Source organism: Belonocnema kinseyi, chromosome 9 (assembly GCF_010883055.1).
Source record: "Belonocnema kinseyi isolate 2016_QV_RU_SX_M_011 chromosome 9, B_treatae_v1, whole genome shotgun sequence".
In the NCBI taxonomy this organism is placed as follows: domain Eukaryota; kingdom Metazoa; phylum Arthropoda; class Insecta; order Hymenoptera; family Cynipidae; genus Belonocnema; species Belonocnema kinseyi.
The window spans coordinates 132,743,496-132,760,869 of NC_046665.1; the positions used below are offsets into that span (position 1 = coordinate 132,743,496).

General features: G+C 25.1%; 1 protein-coding gene across 4 annotated transcripts in view; it reads left to right on the forward strand.

The window, feature by feature from the left end:
- LOC117180088 (putative glutamate synthase [NADPH]) overlaps window positions 1-17,374 on the forward strand; it is a 276,810-nt gene that overhangs the window by 206,239 nt on the left and 53,197 nt on the right. For all 4 annotated transcript variants that reach the window (XM_033372403.1, XM_033372402.1, XM_033372406.1 and 1 more), the window contains 3 exons: window positions 3,639-3,952; window positions 14,203-14,362; window positions 14,441-14,607. In XM_033372403.1, coding sequence (XP_033228294.1) covers window positions 3,639-3,952; window positions 14,203-14,362; window positions 14,441-14,607 — 641 coding nt within the window. The remainder of the gene's footprint in view (window positions 1-3,638; window positions 3,953-14,202; window positions 14,363-14,440; window positions 14,608-17,374) is intronic.

Below are 17,374 nucleotides of genomic sequence, written 5' to 3' on the forward strand. Positions count from 1 at the left end.
ACTATTTTTATGAAAATTTAACTTTAAACTAGAAAATTAACTTTTTGGTTCGAAAATCATATTTTTGGGCTGAAAATTTAACCATTTTGTAGATAATTCATTTTTTTGCCTTTGAAATTCAACCATTTTTGTTTAAAAATGGATGTATTTTTTGGAAAATTCGTGTTTTTCAGTAAAAAATTAATCTTGCTGCTAAAATATTCATCTTTTTTGTTAAAAATTTAACTTTTATGTTTAGAAAATTAATCTTCCGGGTTCAAAAATCCTCTTTTAGTTTGAACTCTTTTATTGAAAATGCAACTGTTCTTGTTCAAAATAATTAGTTTTGGTTGACGATTAAAAAATATGGTAGGAAAATAAAATATTTTTTTGAAAATTAATTTCTTTCTTAACAATTTATATTTCTGGTTGAAATTCAACTGTTTGGTTAAAAATTAAACTATTTTTAAGAACATATAACTTTATACTAGAAAATTAACTTTTTGGATAAAAAATCATGTTTCTGGGTTGAAAATTTAATCATTTTGTAGATAATTCACTCTTTTGGCTTTGAAATTCAACAATTTTTGTTTGAAAATTGATGCATTTTTTGAAAAATTCTTGTTTTTCAGTAAGAAATTAATTTTCCTCCTGGAAAATTCACTTTTTTGGTTAAAAATTTCAGTTTTATTTTCAGAAAATTAATCTTCCAGGTTAAAAAATCCTCTTTTAGGTTGAACTCTTTTGTTGAAAATGCAACTGTTCCTGTTTTAAATACTTTGTTTTGATTAGGGATTTAAAAATTTGGTACAAAATTAATTTCTCTGTTAAAAATGCTTATTTTTGGTTTAAATTGAACTATTTGGTTAAAAATTAAACTATTTTTATGAAATTTTTGCTATTTGGTAGAAAATTAAGTTTCTTTTGATTCAAAAATCATATTTTTGCGTTGAAAATTCAACCCTTTTGTGGAAAATTAATCTTTCTGCTGGAAAAGTAATTATTTTTAATTCAAAATTCTACTTATTAGTTAAAAAATCAATTTTTTAGTTTGAAATTTCGTCCTTTTGGCTTTTAAAATTCAACAATTTTGATGAAAATTGACATATTTTCTTGAAAACTCGTATTTTTTGGCTGAAAACTCAACTACATGGGGAAATTTTAACTAGTTTTTTTAAAAAATCATATTTTTTCTAAGATTCACCTACTTGTTTAAAATATTTCAAATTAAAATAATTTAACTTCTAATTTAGGAAGTTTTTAGTTAAAAAAATGTTTATTTTTTGGATTTTTAATGTTTCTAGCTTAAAATTGCTTCAAATAATATAATTTTGAAATTTTAAAATTTTCTTTTATTGATTCTTCAATTTAGAAAAGTGAACATTATAACGTGGATTTATATTTTTAGCACTGAAATTGAATCTTTGAACTCTTTAACTTGTAAAAGTTAAAAATTATCAATTTTGCAGTTTATTTGCATTTATTTTTGGATAAAAACATTTTAATCTCATTAGCTGTAAATATAAATAAATAAAATATTTTTAAAATGGATTTGTACTTCAAGTATTGAAAAGTAAACAATATTTGATTTAAGAAAACGATTCTAAATCTGTTCAAAATTTAAGAGGTTTCAGATTTCAACGGTAAAAATTAAAATGTTTTAATTATTCGTTTAAGATTATTTAAGAATATTTATAAATATGTATTTAAAAAAATATATTAAGAATATTTAAAAAGATTTTTAAAGATTTCCAACAATTTTAAAGAAGAATCCGAATGATTTCAAGGAAATTTGTTTAAATTTATAGCATATTTTAAAAGTTGTAGGAAAAAATCAACTAATTTGAAAAGGTGTTTATAGAAGTTCGGAAAAAATTCAAAAACAATTTTTAATTTGGAAAAATTCCAAAGAACTTCTAGATTTCTGAACCTTTTGAAACAAAATTTTGAAGCTTTTCAAGAATGTTTAAACTATTTTAGATGAAAATCGTTTAACTTCTAATTTAAGTAGTGTTCAGTTTAAAAATTTAATTTTTCAATTTTAAATGTTTCTAGCTTCAAGTTGCTCAAAATAATATTATTTTGGTTTTTTGGTCAGGGTATGAAAAAAAGTTCTTAAAATCCATGGTAATTTTTTAAATTATTGTTTTGTAAGGAATTTCAAGAGAAAATCGAAAAAAGATCACAAAAAATTTTGATTTAATTCCTAAAATCTTAAAAAACTGTGAAAGATTTTAAAGCAAAATTTTGCCATATTACAAAATTTTAGAAAAAATTTGAGTAAGTTTAAGAGATATTCAAAAGTTTTGAAGCGATTAAAAAATAATTGAAACTTGTAAAAAATTTGTAAAGCATTTTGTAAAGTTTCACCAAAATAAAAGATATTTTTTCAGGTGTGCGAATTTAAAAAAAAAATTTATTTTGAAAAATGAACTTTAAGAGAAAATTGAAAAAAGGTTTTTAAACATAAAAAACGATTTCCTAACATTTCTAAAAATAGTTTAGAAGATTTTAAAGCAAGTTGGGTAAATTCAAGAATTATTTAGTAGAATTTAAAATAATTTCGAAAGTTTTCAAGAGAATAAACAAATTTTCTTAAAATTGCTGGAAAAATTTACAAGTTTGTAAAGTAACTTTTTTAAATTTGGAATGATATTTGAAAATCTTAAGAAAAATTCGTGTCAGTTAAAAATATTTTCAAATAGATTACAAATATTTGAAAACTCGGAAACATTTTTGAAAATGTATAAAATATTTCTTGACTCCTTCTCAACTTTTAAAAGTTCTAAACATTTTTTAAAAGGACTCGAGTTTTTAATAATATTTCGTAAAATTCTATATTATGAAGAAAATTCTTTAAAATCTTCGAGATTCTTTTTTGACAAGCCTGAAATATTTAAATTTTCTTAAGAATGGCATGAAAACTATATTTACATAAATTTCAAAACAAGGTGATAATACTTATTTTCTTTTTCTCAACTCTCAGAATTTAATTTCAACATGGATTTATTAGAATAACAATAATTATATTTATTATATACTAGCATTATATTTTAAAACGGCAATATAAAAAAATGAGTCCTTCGTCACTATAGTTAAAAGTGTCTGAATATCAAGGACTAACACAAAATAACGAAAAAATTATTAACAAAATTGTAAATTAGCAAGAAAAAAAATTGCCGAATTATAAAATAAATAAATTGTTAAATTCCCATAAATATTTCTATTCCTGAAAATTTAAAATTTGCCAAAAATAATTAATAAATTATTAATTAATGATTAATTACATTATTTGCCTTATTTATAATTGTATTAATAGCTCATAAATTAATAATTAATTAACTATGTTCAGCAGTTCTAAATTTCGAGAATTGAAATATTTGGTGAATTTTAATTTCGGATATTTTTTAATTCGGGATTTTATTTTTTGTCAATTTTTGTCGTTATTTAAAATTTGAAACTTATAATTTGATAATAATATGTGTTTTTGCCATTTTTTTTTCATTTGTGTATTTTTAAAAATTATTTTTTACAAGTTCTGAATAAACTATTCAATTTTTGGTTAAAAATTGATCTGTTAGTTGATAATTCATTTTTTTAAGATGCTTAATTTTAGTTAAAAATTCGTCTCTTTTGTTGAAAACGTAAATGTTTTTAAGGGTCTTTGTGGCGGTGAGATAGTGATCTACCCGCCCAAGGAATCAGAATTTAATTCTGAAGCGAATGTGATTGTCGGCAATGTTTGCCTTTATGGAGCGACTTCCGGAAAAGCTTACTTCAGAGGCATCGCCGCTGAGAGATTTAGCGTTAGGAACAGCGGAGCTGTCGTCGTTGTCGAGGGCGTTGGCGACCATGGCTGTGAATATATGACTGGAGGTTGTGCCGTCATTCTCGGACTCACTGGAAGAAATTTCGCTGCTGGTATGTCTGGAGGAATTGCCTATGTTCTGGACGTCGATGGATCGTTCAAGAGGTACTTTAAATTCCGATTTTCCGAGTTACAGTAGATTTTTTATTGGATTTGAGACCGGGAAACCACGGGAAATTACAGTAAATTTATTTTTTGACCGGGAATTTTGCAAATTTGTCGAAAAAAAATCTGCCAAGTTTCATTTCAACGATTTTTTAAAATTAAGTTGAATTTTTTTAATTGGAAACTTTTTTACTTTAAAAATTTTCCATTATAGAAAGTTGAAGATTTGTTTTTTTTTTGTTGAAAATTATTTTTTTAATTGACAATGTAAATATTCCACTTTTGGTTGAAAATTGATATTTTCTAGATGAAAATTAGACTATTTGGGTTGAAAATAAATGTATTTTGTTGAAGATTTGTGGTTTTTAATAGAATATTAATCCTCATGCTGAAAATTTCGTGTTTTTGGTTACAAATTTAACTATTACATTAAAAGAAATTAATCTTTCGGGTTAAAAAATCTGGTTTTGGGCTGAATTTTTTTTTCTTGAAATTGACTTTTTTAAGTTGAGCTCTTTTGTTGGAAATGTAACTATTATTCTTTTTGGAAAACTCTTCTTTTCATGTTTTGTTAAGAATTAATTTTTTATTAAGAATGTGACTATTCCATTTTTGATTGGAAATTTATCTTTTTTATTGAAAATTAATCTTTTTTAGTTCAAGATTTATGTATTTTGTTAAAAATTTGTCGTCTTTTGCGCGAAAATTAATCTTCTTTGTTGAAAATTCATCCTTGTTGATAAAAATGCCAAAATCTAAATCTAAATTAATCTTTTTGGATTTGAAATTCAACAATTTTTGTTTGAAAATTGTTGTAGTTTTTGAAAAATTCTTGTTTTTCATCTCTTTTGTTGAAAATGTAACTATTTTGTTGAAAAATCGTCTTTTTTTGTTTTGTTAAGAATTAATTTTTATTAAGAATGTGACTATTCCATTTTTGATTAGAAATTTATCTTTTTTATTGAAAATTAATCTTTTTTAGTTCAATATTTATGTATTTTGTTAAAAATTTGTCGTCTTTTGCGCGAAAATTAATCTTCTTTGTTGAAAATTCATCCTTGTTGATAAAAATGCCAAAATCTAAATCTAAATTAATCTTTTTGGATTTGAAATTCAACAATTTTTGTTTGAAAATTGTTGTAGTTTTTGAAAAATTCTTGTTTTTCATCTCTTTTGTTGAAAATGTAACTATTTTGTTGAAAAATCGTCTTTTTTTGTTTTGTTAAGAATTAATTTTTATTAAGAATGTGACTATTCCATTTTTGGTTGGAAATTTATATTATTTATTGAAAATTAATCTTTTTTAGTTGAAGAAGACGATAACCAATGGGTAAATATTGTAACAGTTTATAATAATGTCGGAGTTTCAAAAGTGATAAGTAGTCTAAAGTTAATTATAGAGAATATTATAAGCAAAAGGGAAAATATAATATTAGTAGGTGATTGGAACGCAAGAATAGGTCATGAGCAAGGTAGAGTAGATTTGGAAGAAAATGAATCAGAGCAGGAATATTACAATGTAAGATTTTCGGAAGACTCGCATTTAAATGCAGAAGGAAAGAAATTACCCACTTTATGTGAAGATTATGGTTTACTAGTTTTGAATGGAAGGATAAACGGTGACAGAGAAGGGAAACTCACACATATCGGCGGAGCAGTGAGCTCGGTTCTTGATTACGTGATTTCAATGGATAACGAAGAGAGCAGGGTGGTTAAAGAAATAAAAGTAGAACCAAGAATCGAATCAGATCATTTACAGGTAACTTTCAAATTGAATATCGAGGTAGGAAACAAGGAGAAAATGTCTTGCGAGGCAAAAAAAGGTTACGAGGATGAAACAAAATTAGTATGGGATCTGGGAAAGTTTAAAGATCTTGAAAAGGTCATGGAAAATCTATGGGAGGAACCTGCCGAAGGTACGGGTTGGGCGGATAGATGGGAAGGAATAATACTAAACATAAAAAATGCGGCTGAGAAGGTAGGTATGATTAGAAAAAAAAGACAAATACTAGATTGGGCACAAAAAGAAATAATGGGGATTATTATGAAGATGATATCAAAATACAAAAACAGAAAGTTTGGGGGTTTTTAAAAAAATTTCTTAAGACAAAGAGAGACGAGGATAAAGAAATATTAAATAGAGAAAGAGCGAAAATTAAACTGTTATATGCACAAAAAAACGAGAAAAGAGGGAGGAAAAATGGAAAAAGGTAGCAGAAAGTAAGAGCATGAGTGAGTTTTGGAGAGCAATAGGCAATTTTAGACTTCGGAAAAGAAGAAGGGGCGGTAAGATCAAAAAAGGGAAGTGGAAAATTCATTTTCAGAAGTTATTAGAGGCCGAAAAAATCGACGACTCGAAAATAAACCAAAAAAAGGTATTTCACAACAGCAATTCGGTAGAAATTAATAATACGCAGGACCCAGTAGAACCTAGAAGTGAATGCAATTTTACTAGGGAGAACGAAGAAGGCATGGAACAGGAAGTAGAATTGAATAGAGAAATAAGTTTTGAGGAAGTAGCGAACTGTGTGAGGGGAATGAAGAAAGGGAAAGCTCCTGGGGAGGATGGAGTAACTATTGAATTCATACAAGGCTTACCGAGATCCTGGTTTGAAGAAGTGCATAGATGTAATAGTGGAATGTGGAGGGAAGGGATTATAGGAAAAGGATGGGAGAAAGCGAGAATTGTTCCTATTTTCAAGGGAGGAGATGAAGAGGACACAGGTAATTATAGAGGAATATCACTACTAGATACAGGGTACAAAGTTCTAGCCAAAATTATGGATGAAAGAATCTGAGGGTGGTTGGAGAAAAAAGGTCTATATAAAGAAAGTCAGGCAGGTTTCAGAAAGGGTAGGGCTGTAAGAGACCATATATTTGCACTGAATTCTGTAATAAATAATAAGTTGAAAAGAGAGGGTGATAAGCTATACGTGGCCTTTGTGGACTTTAAAAAAGCTTTCGACTTAGTAGATAGGGACATTTTAATGCAGAAACTAGAAAAAACTGGGATAAAGGGTAGAATGTTGACAATGATTAAAAATATGTACAGGGAGACGCAAAATGAAGTACTGACAGCGGAGGGAATTACAGAGAGTTTTAGAACGGAGCGAGGGGTAAGACAGGGTTGCCCATTAAACCCAACACTCTTCAACATTTTTACTGAAGACATGGAGGATGAATGGATTAGAAAGAAGGAAGGAGGCACAGTGATAGGAAACACGAAAGTATATGCACTAAAATTTGCAGATGATTTAAGTTTAGTAGCTGACTTCCCAGAAGGTTTAAAGGAAATGCTCAAAACTTTAGAAAAATATAGCAATAAAAATAAGCTTAGAAAGGCAAATTGAAGGAGGGTGAAGAATGGAAAATATACGGAAAGAAATTAGAGGTGGTAGATAGATACAAGTATTTAGGCTTCTGGTTTTCTACGGGAGGGACCTTTAACAAACATCTAAATACTTTAGCAGGAAAAGCTCGAAAAGCAATTAATGCAGCATGGGGAGTAATGAAAAGAGCTAACATAAATAATCTAGGAAGAAGACTTTACTTGTTAGACATTTTGGCTAAGGCAGGGTTACTGTATGGGGTGGAGCTATGAGGATGGGAAAGAAAGGAAGTAATGGAAAGAATACAAGGTAGATACGTGAAAATGATTACGGGATTAGATAGGAACACTCCAAATTATATTTGGAGAATGGAAGCAGGTAGAAGAAGTTTGGAAATAGTGGCAAGAAGAAAAGCAAGTACATATGTGTTAGAAATTTTAAGCATGGGAGATGACAGACTACCTAAAGTATGTCTAATGGCAGAATTGCGAGGTATTACGAATAATATGCCATCGAAGTGGGGAGAAGTGTTGAAAAAAGCAATGCATGAAGTGGGAGACGGACAGACGTTAGAGCTAATGAGAAACCAAGGAAATGAAAGTAAAATTGAAAATAATCTAGAGCGAGGTGTTTAAAAAAAAAAATGGAACTTGAAATTCAAAACGATTGGGGAAAGATAGATGGGTCAAACTACTATGTATTATATAAGAAGTATAAGGAATGATTTCAAAGGGAGGAATATTGTTACTCGAATAGGATAAACGGCAAATGTAAGGAACAATGGGCGAGATTAAGATGCGGAAATGTGGGTAAAGCAGGAAATAAAGGTTATGATAATACATTATGTAGGTTGTGCGAAACGTCAGAGGAAAATCTTGGCCACATTTGGGTATGTAAAAACGCAAGGAGATTAATCAGTGAGGATTTGGTCAGAGGGGTTGATAAATGGTTAAGTGAAAACCCGGAAATGGAAATTAGTCAGAAATTAAGAAAAGTTCTGAAACGAGAACCGAGCTCAGAGCTCTGCGGATATGCAAGAGACTTCGAAAAATGTGCAAAAGAAAGTGTAAATAGGAATCGACAGATAGGACTAGAAGAGCTCAGCGATAGTGAAGATTAATTAATAATAAATAATCAAAGTATACATTGTGATACAGAATTAGCATTAAAACTAGAAATGCAAAATAAGCGCGGATATGCTATATTTTTGCAAAAATTAGAATATTCTGAGTCACATAATTTGTATAAACGGCTTATTATAACACTGTATATTTATATTGTATATGTAAAAACCCACCAGGGCATACATGAGAGAGAATAAATTGAATGAATGTAATCTTTTTTAGTTCAAGATTTATGTATTTTGTTAAAAATTTGTCGTCTTTTGCGAGAAAATTAATCTTCTTTGTTGAAAATTCATCCTTGTTGTTAAAAATGCCAAAATATAAATCTAAATTAATCTTTTTGGATTTGAAATTTAACATTTTTTGTTTGAAAATTGATGTATTTCTTGAAAAATTCTTGTATTTCATCTCTTTTGTTGAGAATGTAACTAATTTGTTGAAAATTCGTCTTTTTTTTGTTTTGTTAAGAATTAATTCTTTCATTAAGAATGTGACTATTCCATTTTGATTAGAAATTGATATTTTTTATTGAAAATGTATCTTTTCTAGTTGAAGATTGATGTATTTGTTTTTAATTTGTCTTTTTTGCGAGAAAATTAATCTTCGTTGTTGAAAATTCATCATTTTGTTAAAAATGCGAAAATCTAAATCTAAATTAATCTAATATAAATTAGTTTCGTTGAGGATTCAACAATTTCGTAGAAAATTAAACTTTTTGGTTGAAAATTAATTTCTTTCTTAAAAAATCATATTTTTGGTTTAAATTGAACCATTTGATTCAAAATAAAACCATTTTTATGAAAATTTAATTTTTTGGTTGAAAATTAACTTTTTTATTAAAAAAACAATATATTTTTGGGTTGAAAATTCAATCGTTTTGCAGAAAATTAATATTCCTGCTGAGAAATTCATCTTTTTAATTAAAAATTAATATTTTTTAGCTTAAAACTCCACTAGTTGGTGAAAGTTTAACTAATTTGTTCAATTTTTTTTTTTTTTTGAATTACCTCCTTGGATTAAAAATCCAACCATTCCATTAAGTAAAAATTAAACTGCCAGTTTAAAAAATCATCTTTTGGGTTGAAATTTTTGGTTGAAAATTGACTTTTAAGATTTATAATTTTAGTTTTGAAAATTCATATCTTTTGTTGAAAATGTAACTATTTTCTTGAAAATTCGTCTTTTTTTTGGTTTTGTTAAGAATTCAATTTTTATTAAGAATGTGACTATTCTATTTTTGATTAGAAATTGATATTTTTTATTGAAAACTTATCTTTTCTAGTTGAAGATTGATGTATTTTGTTGAAAATTTGTCTTTTTTGAGCGAAAATTAAACTTCATTGTTGAAAATTCATCCTTTTTGTTAAAAATGCGAAAATCTAAATTAATCTAATATAAATTAGTTTCGTTGAGGATTCAACAATTTCGTAGAAAATTAAACTTTTTGGTTGAAAATTAATTTCTTTGTTAAAAAATCATATTTTTGGTTTAAATTGAACTATTTGGTTCAAAATAAAACCATTTTTATGAACATTTAACTTTATGGTAGAAGGATAACTTTTTTTGTTCAAAAATCATATTTTTGGGTTGAAAATTCAACAGCTTAGTAGAAAATTAATCTTCCTTTTGGGTAATTCATCTTTTTCATTGGATATTCAATTTATCAGTTCAAATACCATTTTCTTAAGTTGTCATTTCTTCCTTTTGGCTTTTGAAATTCAAGAATTTGGTTGAAAATTTCTTTTTTATTAAGAGTGTGACTATTACATTTTTTATTGGAAATTGATATTTTTTATTGAAAATTAATCTTTTTAGCTGAAGATTTGTCTTTTTTGCGCGAAAATTAGGCTTTTTTGTTGAAAATTCATCGGTTTTGTTAATAATGCCAAAATCTAAATCTAAATTAATCTATTATAAATTAGTTTGGTTGATGATTCAACAATTTCGTAGAAAATTAAACTCTTGGGTTGAAAATTAATGTCTTTGTTTTAAAAAATCTTATTTTTGGTTTAAATTTAACTATTTGGTTGAAATAAAACCATTTTTATGAAAACTTAACTTCTTGTTTGAAAATTAACTTTTTTGTTTAAAAAAAAACAATAGATTTTAGGTTGAAAATTTAACTGTTTTGCAGAATATTAATGTTCCTGCAGGAAAATTCATCTTTTTCATTGCAAATTCAATTTATTAGATAAAAATTCATCTTTTTAAGTTGAAATTTCCTCCTTTTGGCTTTTAAAATTCAAGAATTGTGTTAAAAATGTCTTTTTTTATAGAACGTTTATCTTGTTGCTGAAAAATTCTTATTTTTGCTTGAAAATTAATCTTTTTTAGTTGAAAATTCAACTAGTTGGTAACAGTTGAACTTGTTTGTTAAAAATGCATATTTTTTAAAAGATTCACCTCCTTGGTTGAAAAATCCAACTATTCCAACAAGAAAAGATTAATCTCGAGGTTAAAAAATTATCTTATGAGTTGAAATTCGTTGTTGAAAATTGACTTTTTAAGATTTATAGTTTTAGTTTTGAAAATTCATCTCTTTTATAGAAAATGTAACCATTTTCTTGAAAATTCGTCTTTTTTTATTTTGTTAGGAATTTATGTTTTATTAAGAATGTGACTATTACATTTTTTATTGGAAATTAAAATTTTTTATAGAAAATTTTTCTTATTTAGTTGAAGATTGATGTATTTTGTTGAAAATTTGTCTTTTTTGCGCGAAAATTAATCTTCTTTCTTGAAAATTCATCCTTTTTGTTAAAAATGCCAAAGTCTAAATCTAAATTGATCTAATATAAATTAGTTTGTTTGATGATTCAACAATTTCGTAGAAAAATAAACTCTTTGGTTGAAAATTAATTTCTTTGTTAAAAATTCATATTTTTGGTTTAAATTTAACTATTTGCTTAAAAATTAAACTATTTTTATGAAAATTTAAGTTTATGGTAGAAAATTAACTTTTTGGTTCAAAAATCATATTTTTGGGTTGAAAATTTAACCGTTTTGTAGACAATTCATCTTTTGGCTTTGAAATTCAACCATTTTTGTTTAAAAATTGATGTACTTTTTGGAAAAGTCGTGTTTTTCAGTAGAAAATTAATTTTCCTTCTAGAAAATTCATCTTTTTTGTTAAAAATATAACTTCCATTTATAGAAAATTAATATTCCGAGTTTAAAATAGTTTGTTTCGGTTGAGGATTCAACAATTTGGTAGAAAATTAAACTATTCGGTTGCAAATCAATTTCGCTGTTAAAAATTCATATTTTAAGTTTAAATTTAACTATTAGCTTAAAAATTAAACTATTTTTATGAAAATTTAACTTTATGGTAGAAAATTAACTTTTTGGTTCAAAAATCATATTTTTGGGTTGAAAATTTAACCGTTTTGTAGATAATTCATCTTTTTGGCTTTGAAATTCAACAATTTTTGTTTGAAAATTGATGTATTTCTTGGAAAATTCGTGTTTTTCAGCAGAAAATTAATTTTCCTCCTGGAAAATTCACCTTTTTGGTTAAAAATTTCACTTCCAGTTTCAAAAAATTAATATTTAATTTTTAAAAATATTTTTAGGTTGAAAATTCCACCGTTTTGTAGAAAATTAATCTTTCTGTTGGGAAAATTAATCTTTTTGATTGGAAATTCATGTTATTAGTTGAAAATTCATCTTTTTAAGTTGAAATTTCTTCCTTTTTGCTTTTAAAATTCAACAACTTTGTTGTACAATTCTTTTTTATAGAACGTTAATCTTTTTGCTGGAAAATTCATAATTTTGCTCGAAAATTAATCTTTTTTAGTTAAAAATTGAACTAGTTGGTGGAAGTCGAACTATTTTGTTAAAAATTCATATATTTTTTAAGATTCACCTCCTTGGTTGGAAGAGCCAACTATTCCATTAAGGAAAAAATAAACTTCCGGGTTAAAAAATCATCTTTTCGGTTTAAATTTTTTTGTTGAAAATTGACTTTATTAAGATTTATATTTTTAGTTTTGAAAATTCATCTCTTTTGTTGGAAATGTAATTATTTTGTTGAAAATTCTTCTTTTTTTGTTTTGTTGTAAATTAAATAATTAAAATTCAAAATTATTTTTTTAGTTAAAAATTCAACCTTCTTGTGATAATTCTTCTTTTTTGAAAAAAATATTTTAAAAATATAAAAAATATATGTATTTTGTTGAAAAGTCATTTTTGGGTAAAATATTAATCTTGTTTGTTGGAAATTTAACTTTTTGGTTAAAAATTCACATATTTTCAAAAAGTCATTATTTTTGGGTAGAAAATTATTCTTGTTTGTTGAAAGGTCAAAATTTTCTTTGAGAATTCAACTATTTTTTGAAAATTCATCCTTTTAGATTAAAAATTTTTTTTTATTAAAAATTCATCATTTCCGATTTAAAAGTCGGCTGTTTTTTAAAACTTCAAATTTTTAGCTTAAAAACTTGATTCTCTTTTGTTGAAAATTAAACTATCTTGGGAAAAATCTATCTTTCTTAATTTAAAATGATCTATTCGATTAAAAATTCATGTTTCCCGAATGAAGAATCTACCGTTTTATAAAAAATATTATTTTGTGAGTTAAAAACTGTACTCTTTTGCTGAAAATTTATCTTTTATGATAAAAGAAACTCATATTGCATAATTAAGAATGAACTTTTTTGATAAAAATTCAACTGTCTTCTGAAAAATATGCCTTTTTGTCTTGAAAATTCAAATATTTGATTGATTTTTAATATTTTTTGTTTGGAATTCGACCAATTGATTCAAAAATCATCTTTGTATGCTGAAATTACAATTCTTTAGTTGGAAATTCAATTAGTTTTTTAAAAATCTAATTATTTTTGGAATATTAATGTATTTTGTTAAAATTATCATTTGTTGTTGTAAATTCAATTTTGTTGTCAAAAAAATTCCTCCCTCTGGATTGAAAATTCATCTTTTATGTTGGAAAAGTCATTGTTTTTGGTTAAAAATTTATTTTCCTGGGTTGAAAAGTAACTTTTTTGTTAAAAATTTTACTTTTCCAAATTAAAAGTTCGTTTTTTTTATAAAACATAAGACTTTTTAGCTTAAAAACTTGTTTTTTTTTAGTATTTAACTTTCTTGTTAAAAATTCATCTTTCTTAATTGAAAATTCTATTCTTTCTTTAAAATTCATCCTCGAATTCATCTTTTTCGATTTAAGAATCCGCTGTTTTAGAAAACATTCGACTTTTTAGCTTAAAAACTTTATACTCTTTTGCTTAAAATTCAACTACCTTGTTAAAAATCGATCTTTCTTGATTGAAAATGATCTTTTTTGTTAAAAATTCATCTTTCCCGATTGAAAAATCCACTATTTTCTAACAAATTGGACTTTGTGGGTTAAAAACTTTACTCTTTTGCTGAAAATTCATCTTTTATGGTAAAAAATACTCACATTGCATAATTGCGAATGAACTTTTTTGATAAAAATTCAATTGTCTTCTGAAAAATATGCCTTTTTGTCTTGAAAATTCAAATATTTGATTGAATTTTAATACTTTTTGTTTCAAAATTCGATCATTTGATTGAAAACGCACCTTTATATACTGAAAATTAATCTTTTACGCTAGAAAAATCATCCTTCTTAGTTAAAAATGTATTATTCTTGGTTAAAAAGTAACTTTTTTTCTTAAAAATTAAATTGTCTTCGCAAAAATTTGTTGTTTTTTTTTTTACTTGCAAATTTTACCATTCGATTAAAACTTTCTATTTTCGGAAAACTCGTCTCTTTTACGGTAAAGTTCACCTGTCTAATAAAATTCACTATCTATTTCAGCAAATGCAATCCGGAATTGGTCGAGTTACTGCCCTTGGATAGGCAAGAAGACATTGAATATGTTAAACAATTGCTGGAGGAATTCGTTGAGAAAACTGGATCACTCATTGCTATAGATTTGCTGCAAACTTGGCCGGAACCCACAACTCGAATCGTTAAAGTAATTATTAAACTGATGAGCGAATACTTCTGTTTTTGTTAAAAAAAAAAAAAAATTTAACTTTTGAATCACTTCTAGGTTTTCCCCTACGATTACCAACGAGCATTGAAACAGATGGAAGAAGATAAGCTGAAAGAACCAGCTTTGAATGGAAATTCGAAAACTGAATCTACGGCTGCAGTGAAGGACATCGAAGATTCGATGCCTGATACTGAAATGGAGCAACGCAAGCTCGACAAAATAAAGTAAGTGATTACGTTAAGAGAATTATGGAATGTTAAAGAAAACCCTTTTTTTTTTTTAAATAATTTATCTTTTCTTCTGTTTTCGAGAAATTTTCTTTTCTTTTTTCAAGATGTAATTCATTTTCAAGCAAATGAATTATATGAGGTATATTTTTTGCTTTTAATTAATGATTATCATTGTGTTTAATTTAAAAAAGTGATTTCCATTTTAACAAAAAACTGTTGTAATTTTTTTTCTCTGTGAGATTTTTTTTTTAATTATTGTTTTTATTTCAGGACCGGGAGTTACGGTAAAGAAATGTAATTTCACTTGGAACAGGCAATGTTTGAATTCATAATTTTAATTGAAAATTCATCTCTTGTTGAAAATGTAACTACTTTGTTGAAAATCAAATTTTTTACCCAAAAATTTAGCTATTCCACTTGAAAATTGAACTATTTTTCTGAAAATACGTTGTTTTTTTTTGGTTAAGTATTAGATTTTTACTAAAAAAATTAACAATCCTTTTTTTCATTGAAGATGTACCTTTTTAGATGATAATTCAAGTGTTTGGTTGAAAATTCATATTTTTAATATAGAAAAATCAAAATTGTTAAATCTTCAATCAAATAGTTAAATTTTCAGCTAAAAATATTAATTTTCATCCAAGATGATATATTTTCTACAAAAAAATATCTAATTTTTAAAAAATCTGTCAAATTTTCAAACAATAAGATTATTTTCTAAACAAAAAAATTTATCAAAATTGTTAAATTTTTAACCTAATAGTTGAATTTTTAACTGAAAATGAATTTTCAGCCAAGAAGATTAATTTCCTACAAAACAAAATAATTTTTAACTAAATTGTTAAAGTTTGAACCAAATAGTTGAATTTTCCACTAAAAATATGAATTTTCTACCTAGAATGTTAATTTTCTATAAAATAACTAATTTTTTATTAAATTTTAAAAATTTTCATCCAAATTGTTGAAATTTCCACTAAAAAGATGGATTTTCAACCAAAAAGATTAATTTTCTAAAAAGAATAATTGTCAGTAAAACTATTAAACTTTCAACCACATACTTGAATTTCCAATTTAAAAAATTAATTTTCAACCATGAAGATTAATTTTCTATAGAAAGAAAGACTTTTTTTATCAAAATTGTTAAATTTTTGACCGAATATTTGAATTTGCAACTGAAAATATATTTTCAGTCAAGAAGATACATTTTTTTACAAAAAAACTAATTTAAAAAAAAAATTGTTAAATTTTCAACCAAATAGTTGAATTTTTCACTAAAAATATTAATTTTCTACCTACAATGTTAATTTTCTATAAAATAAATAATTTTTTATCAAAATTGTTAAATTTTCATCCAAACAGTTGAAATTTCAACTAAAAAGATGAATTGTCAACCAAGAACATTAATTTTCTAAAAAAAAAATTGTTTAAAAAATTATTAAACTTTAAACCACATACTTGAATTTCCAATTAAAAAAATGAATTTTTATCCATGTAGATTAATTTTCTACTTAAAAAGAAATTTTTTTTTCAAAGTGTTAAATTTTTGACGATGAAGTTTCAACCATGAAGATAAATTTTTTATATAAAAAAAAAAAATAATTTTTTATCAAAATTGTTAAATTTTTGACCCAATAGTTGAATTTTCAACTGAAAATTAATTTTCAGCCAAGAAGATTAATCTTCTGCAAGAAAAAACTAATTATTAACAAAATTGTTAAATTTTCAACCAAATAGTTAAATTTGCAACTAAAAACATTAATTTTCATCCAAGAAGATTAATTTTCTAAAAAAAAATAGTTGGTAAAATTATTGAACTTTCAACCAGATACTTGGATTTCCAATTAAAAAAATTAATTTTCAGCCATGAAGATTAACTTTCTATTTAAAAAAAAAAGAATTTTTTATCAAAATTGTTAAATTTTTGACCCAATAGTTGTATTTTCAACTGAAAGTAAATTTTCAGCCAAGAAGATTAATCTACTACAGAAAAATTAATTATTAACAAAATTGTTAAATTTTCAACTAAAAAGATTAATTTTCAACCAAGAAGATTAATTTTATTAAAAAAATAATTGTTGATAAAATGATTAAACTTTCAACCACATACTTAAATTTCTAATTTAAAAAATTAATTTTCAACCATGAAGATTAATTTTCTGTATAAAAAAAAGAATTTTGTATAAAAATTGTTGAAATTTTGACTCAATAGTTGAATTTTCAACTGAAAATGAACTTTCAGCCAAGAAGATTAATTTCCTACAAGTCAAAATAATTTTTAACTAAATTGTTAAATTTTCAAACAAAGAGTTGAATTTTCCACTCAAAATATGAATTTTCTATCTACAATATTAATTTTCTATCAAATATCTAATTTTTTATTCAACTTTTTAAATTTTCATCCAAATAGTTGAAATTTCAACTAAAAAGATGAATTTTCAACTAAAAAGAATAATTTACAAAGAAGAAGATTAATTTTCTAAAAAAAGATAATTGTTAGTAAAATTATTAAACTTTCAACCATGAAGATTAATTTTCTATTAAAAAAAATTTTTGTGTGAAAATTGTTAAATTTTTGACGATGAAGTTTCAACCATGAAAATCAATTTTCTATATATACAAAAAATAATTTTATATCAAAATTGTTAAATTTTTGACCCAGTAGTTGAATTTTCAACGGAAAATGAACTTTCAGCCAAGAAGATTAATTTCCTACAAGTCAAAATAATTTTTAACCAAATTGTTAAATTTTCAAACAAAGAGT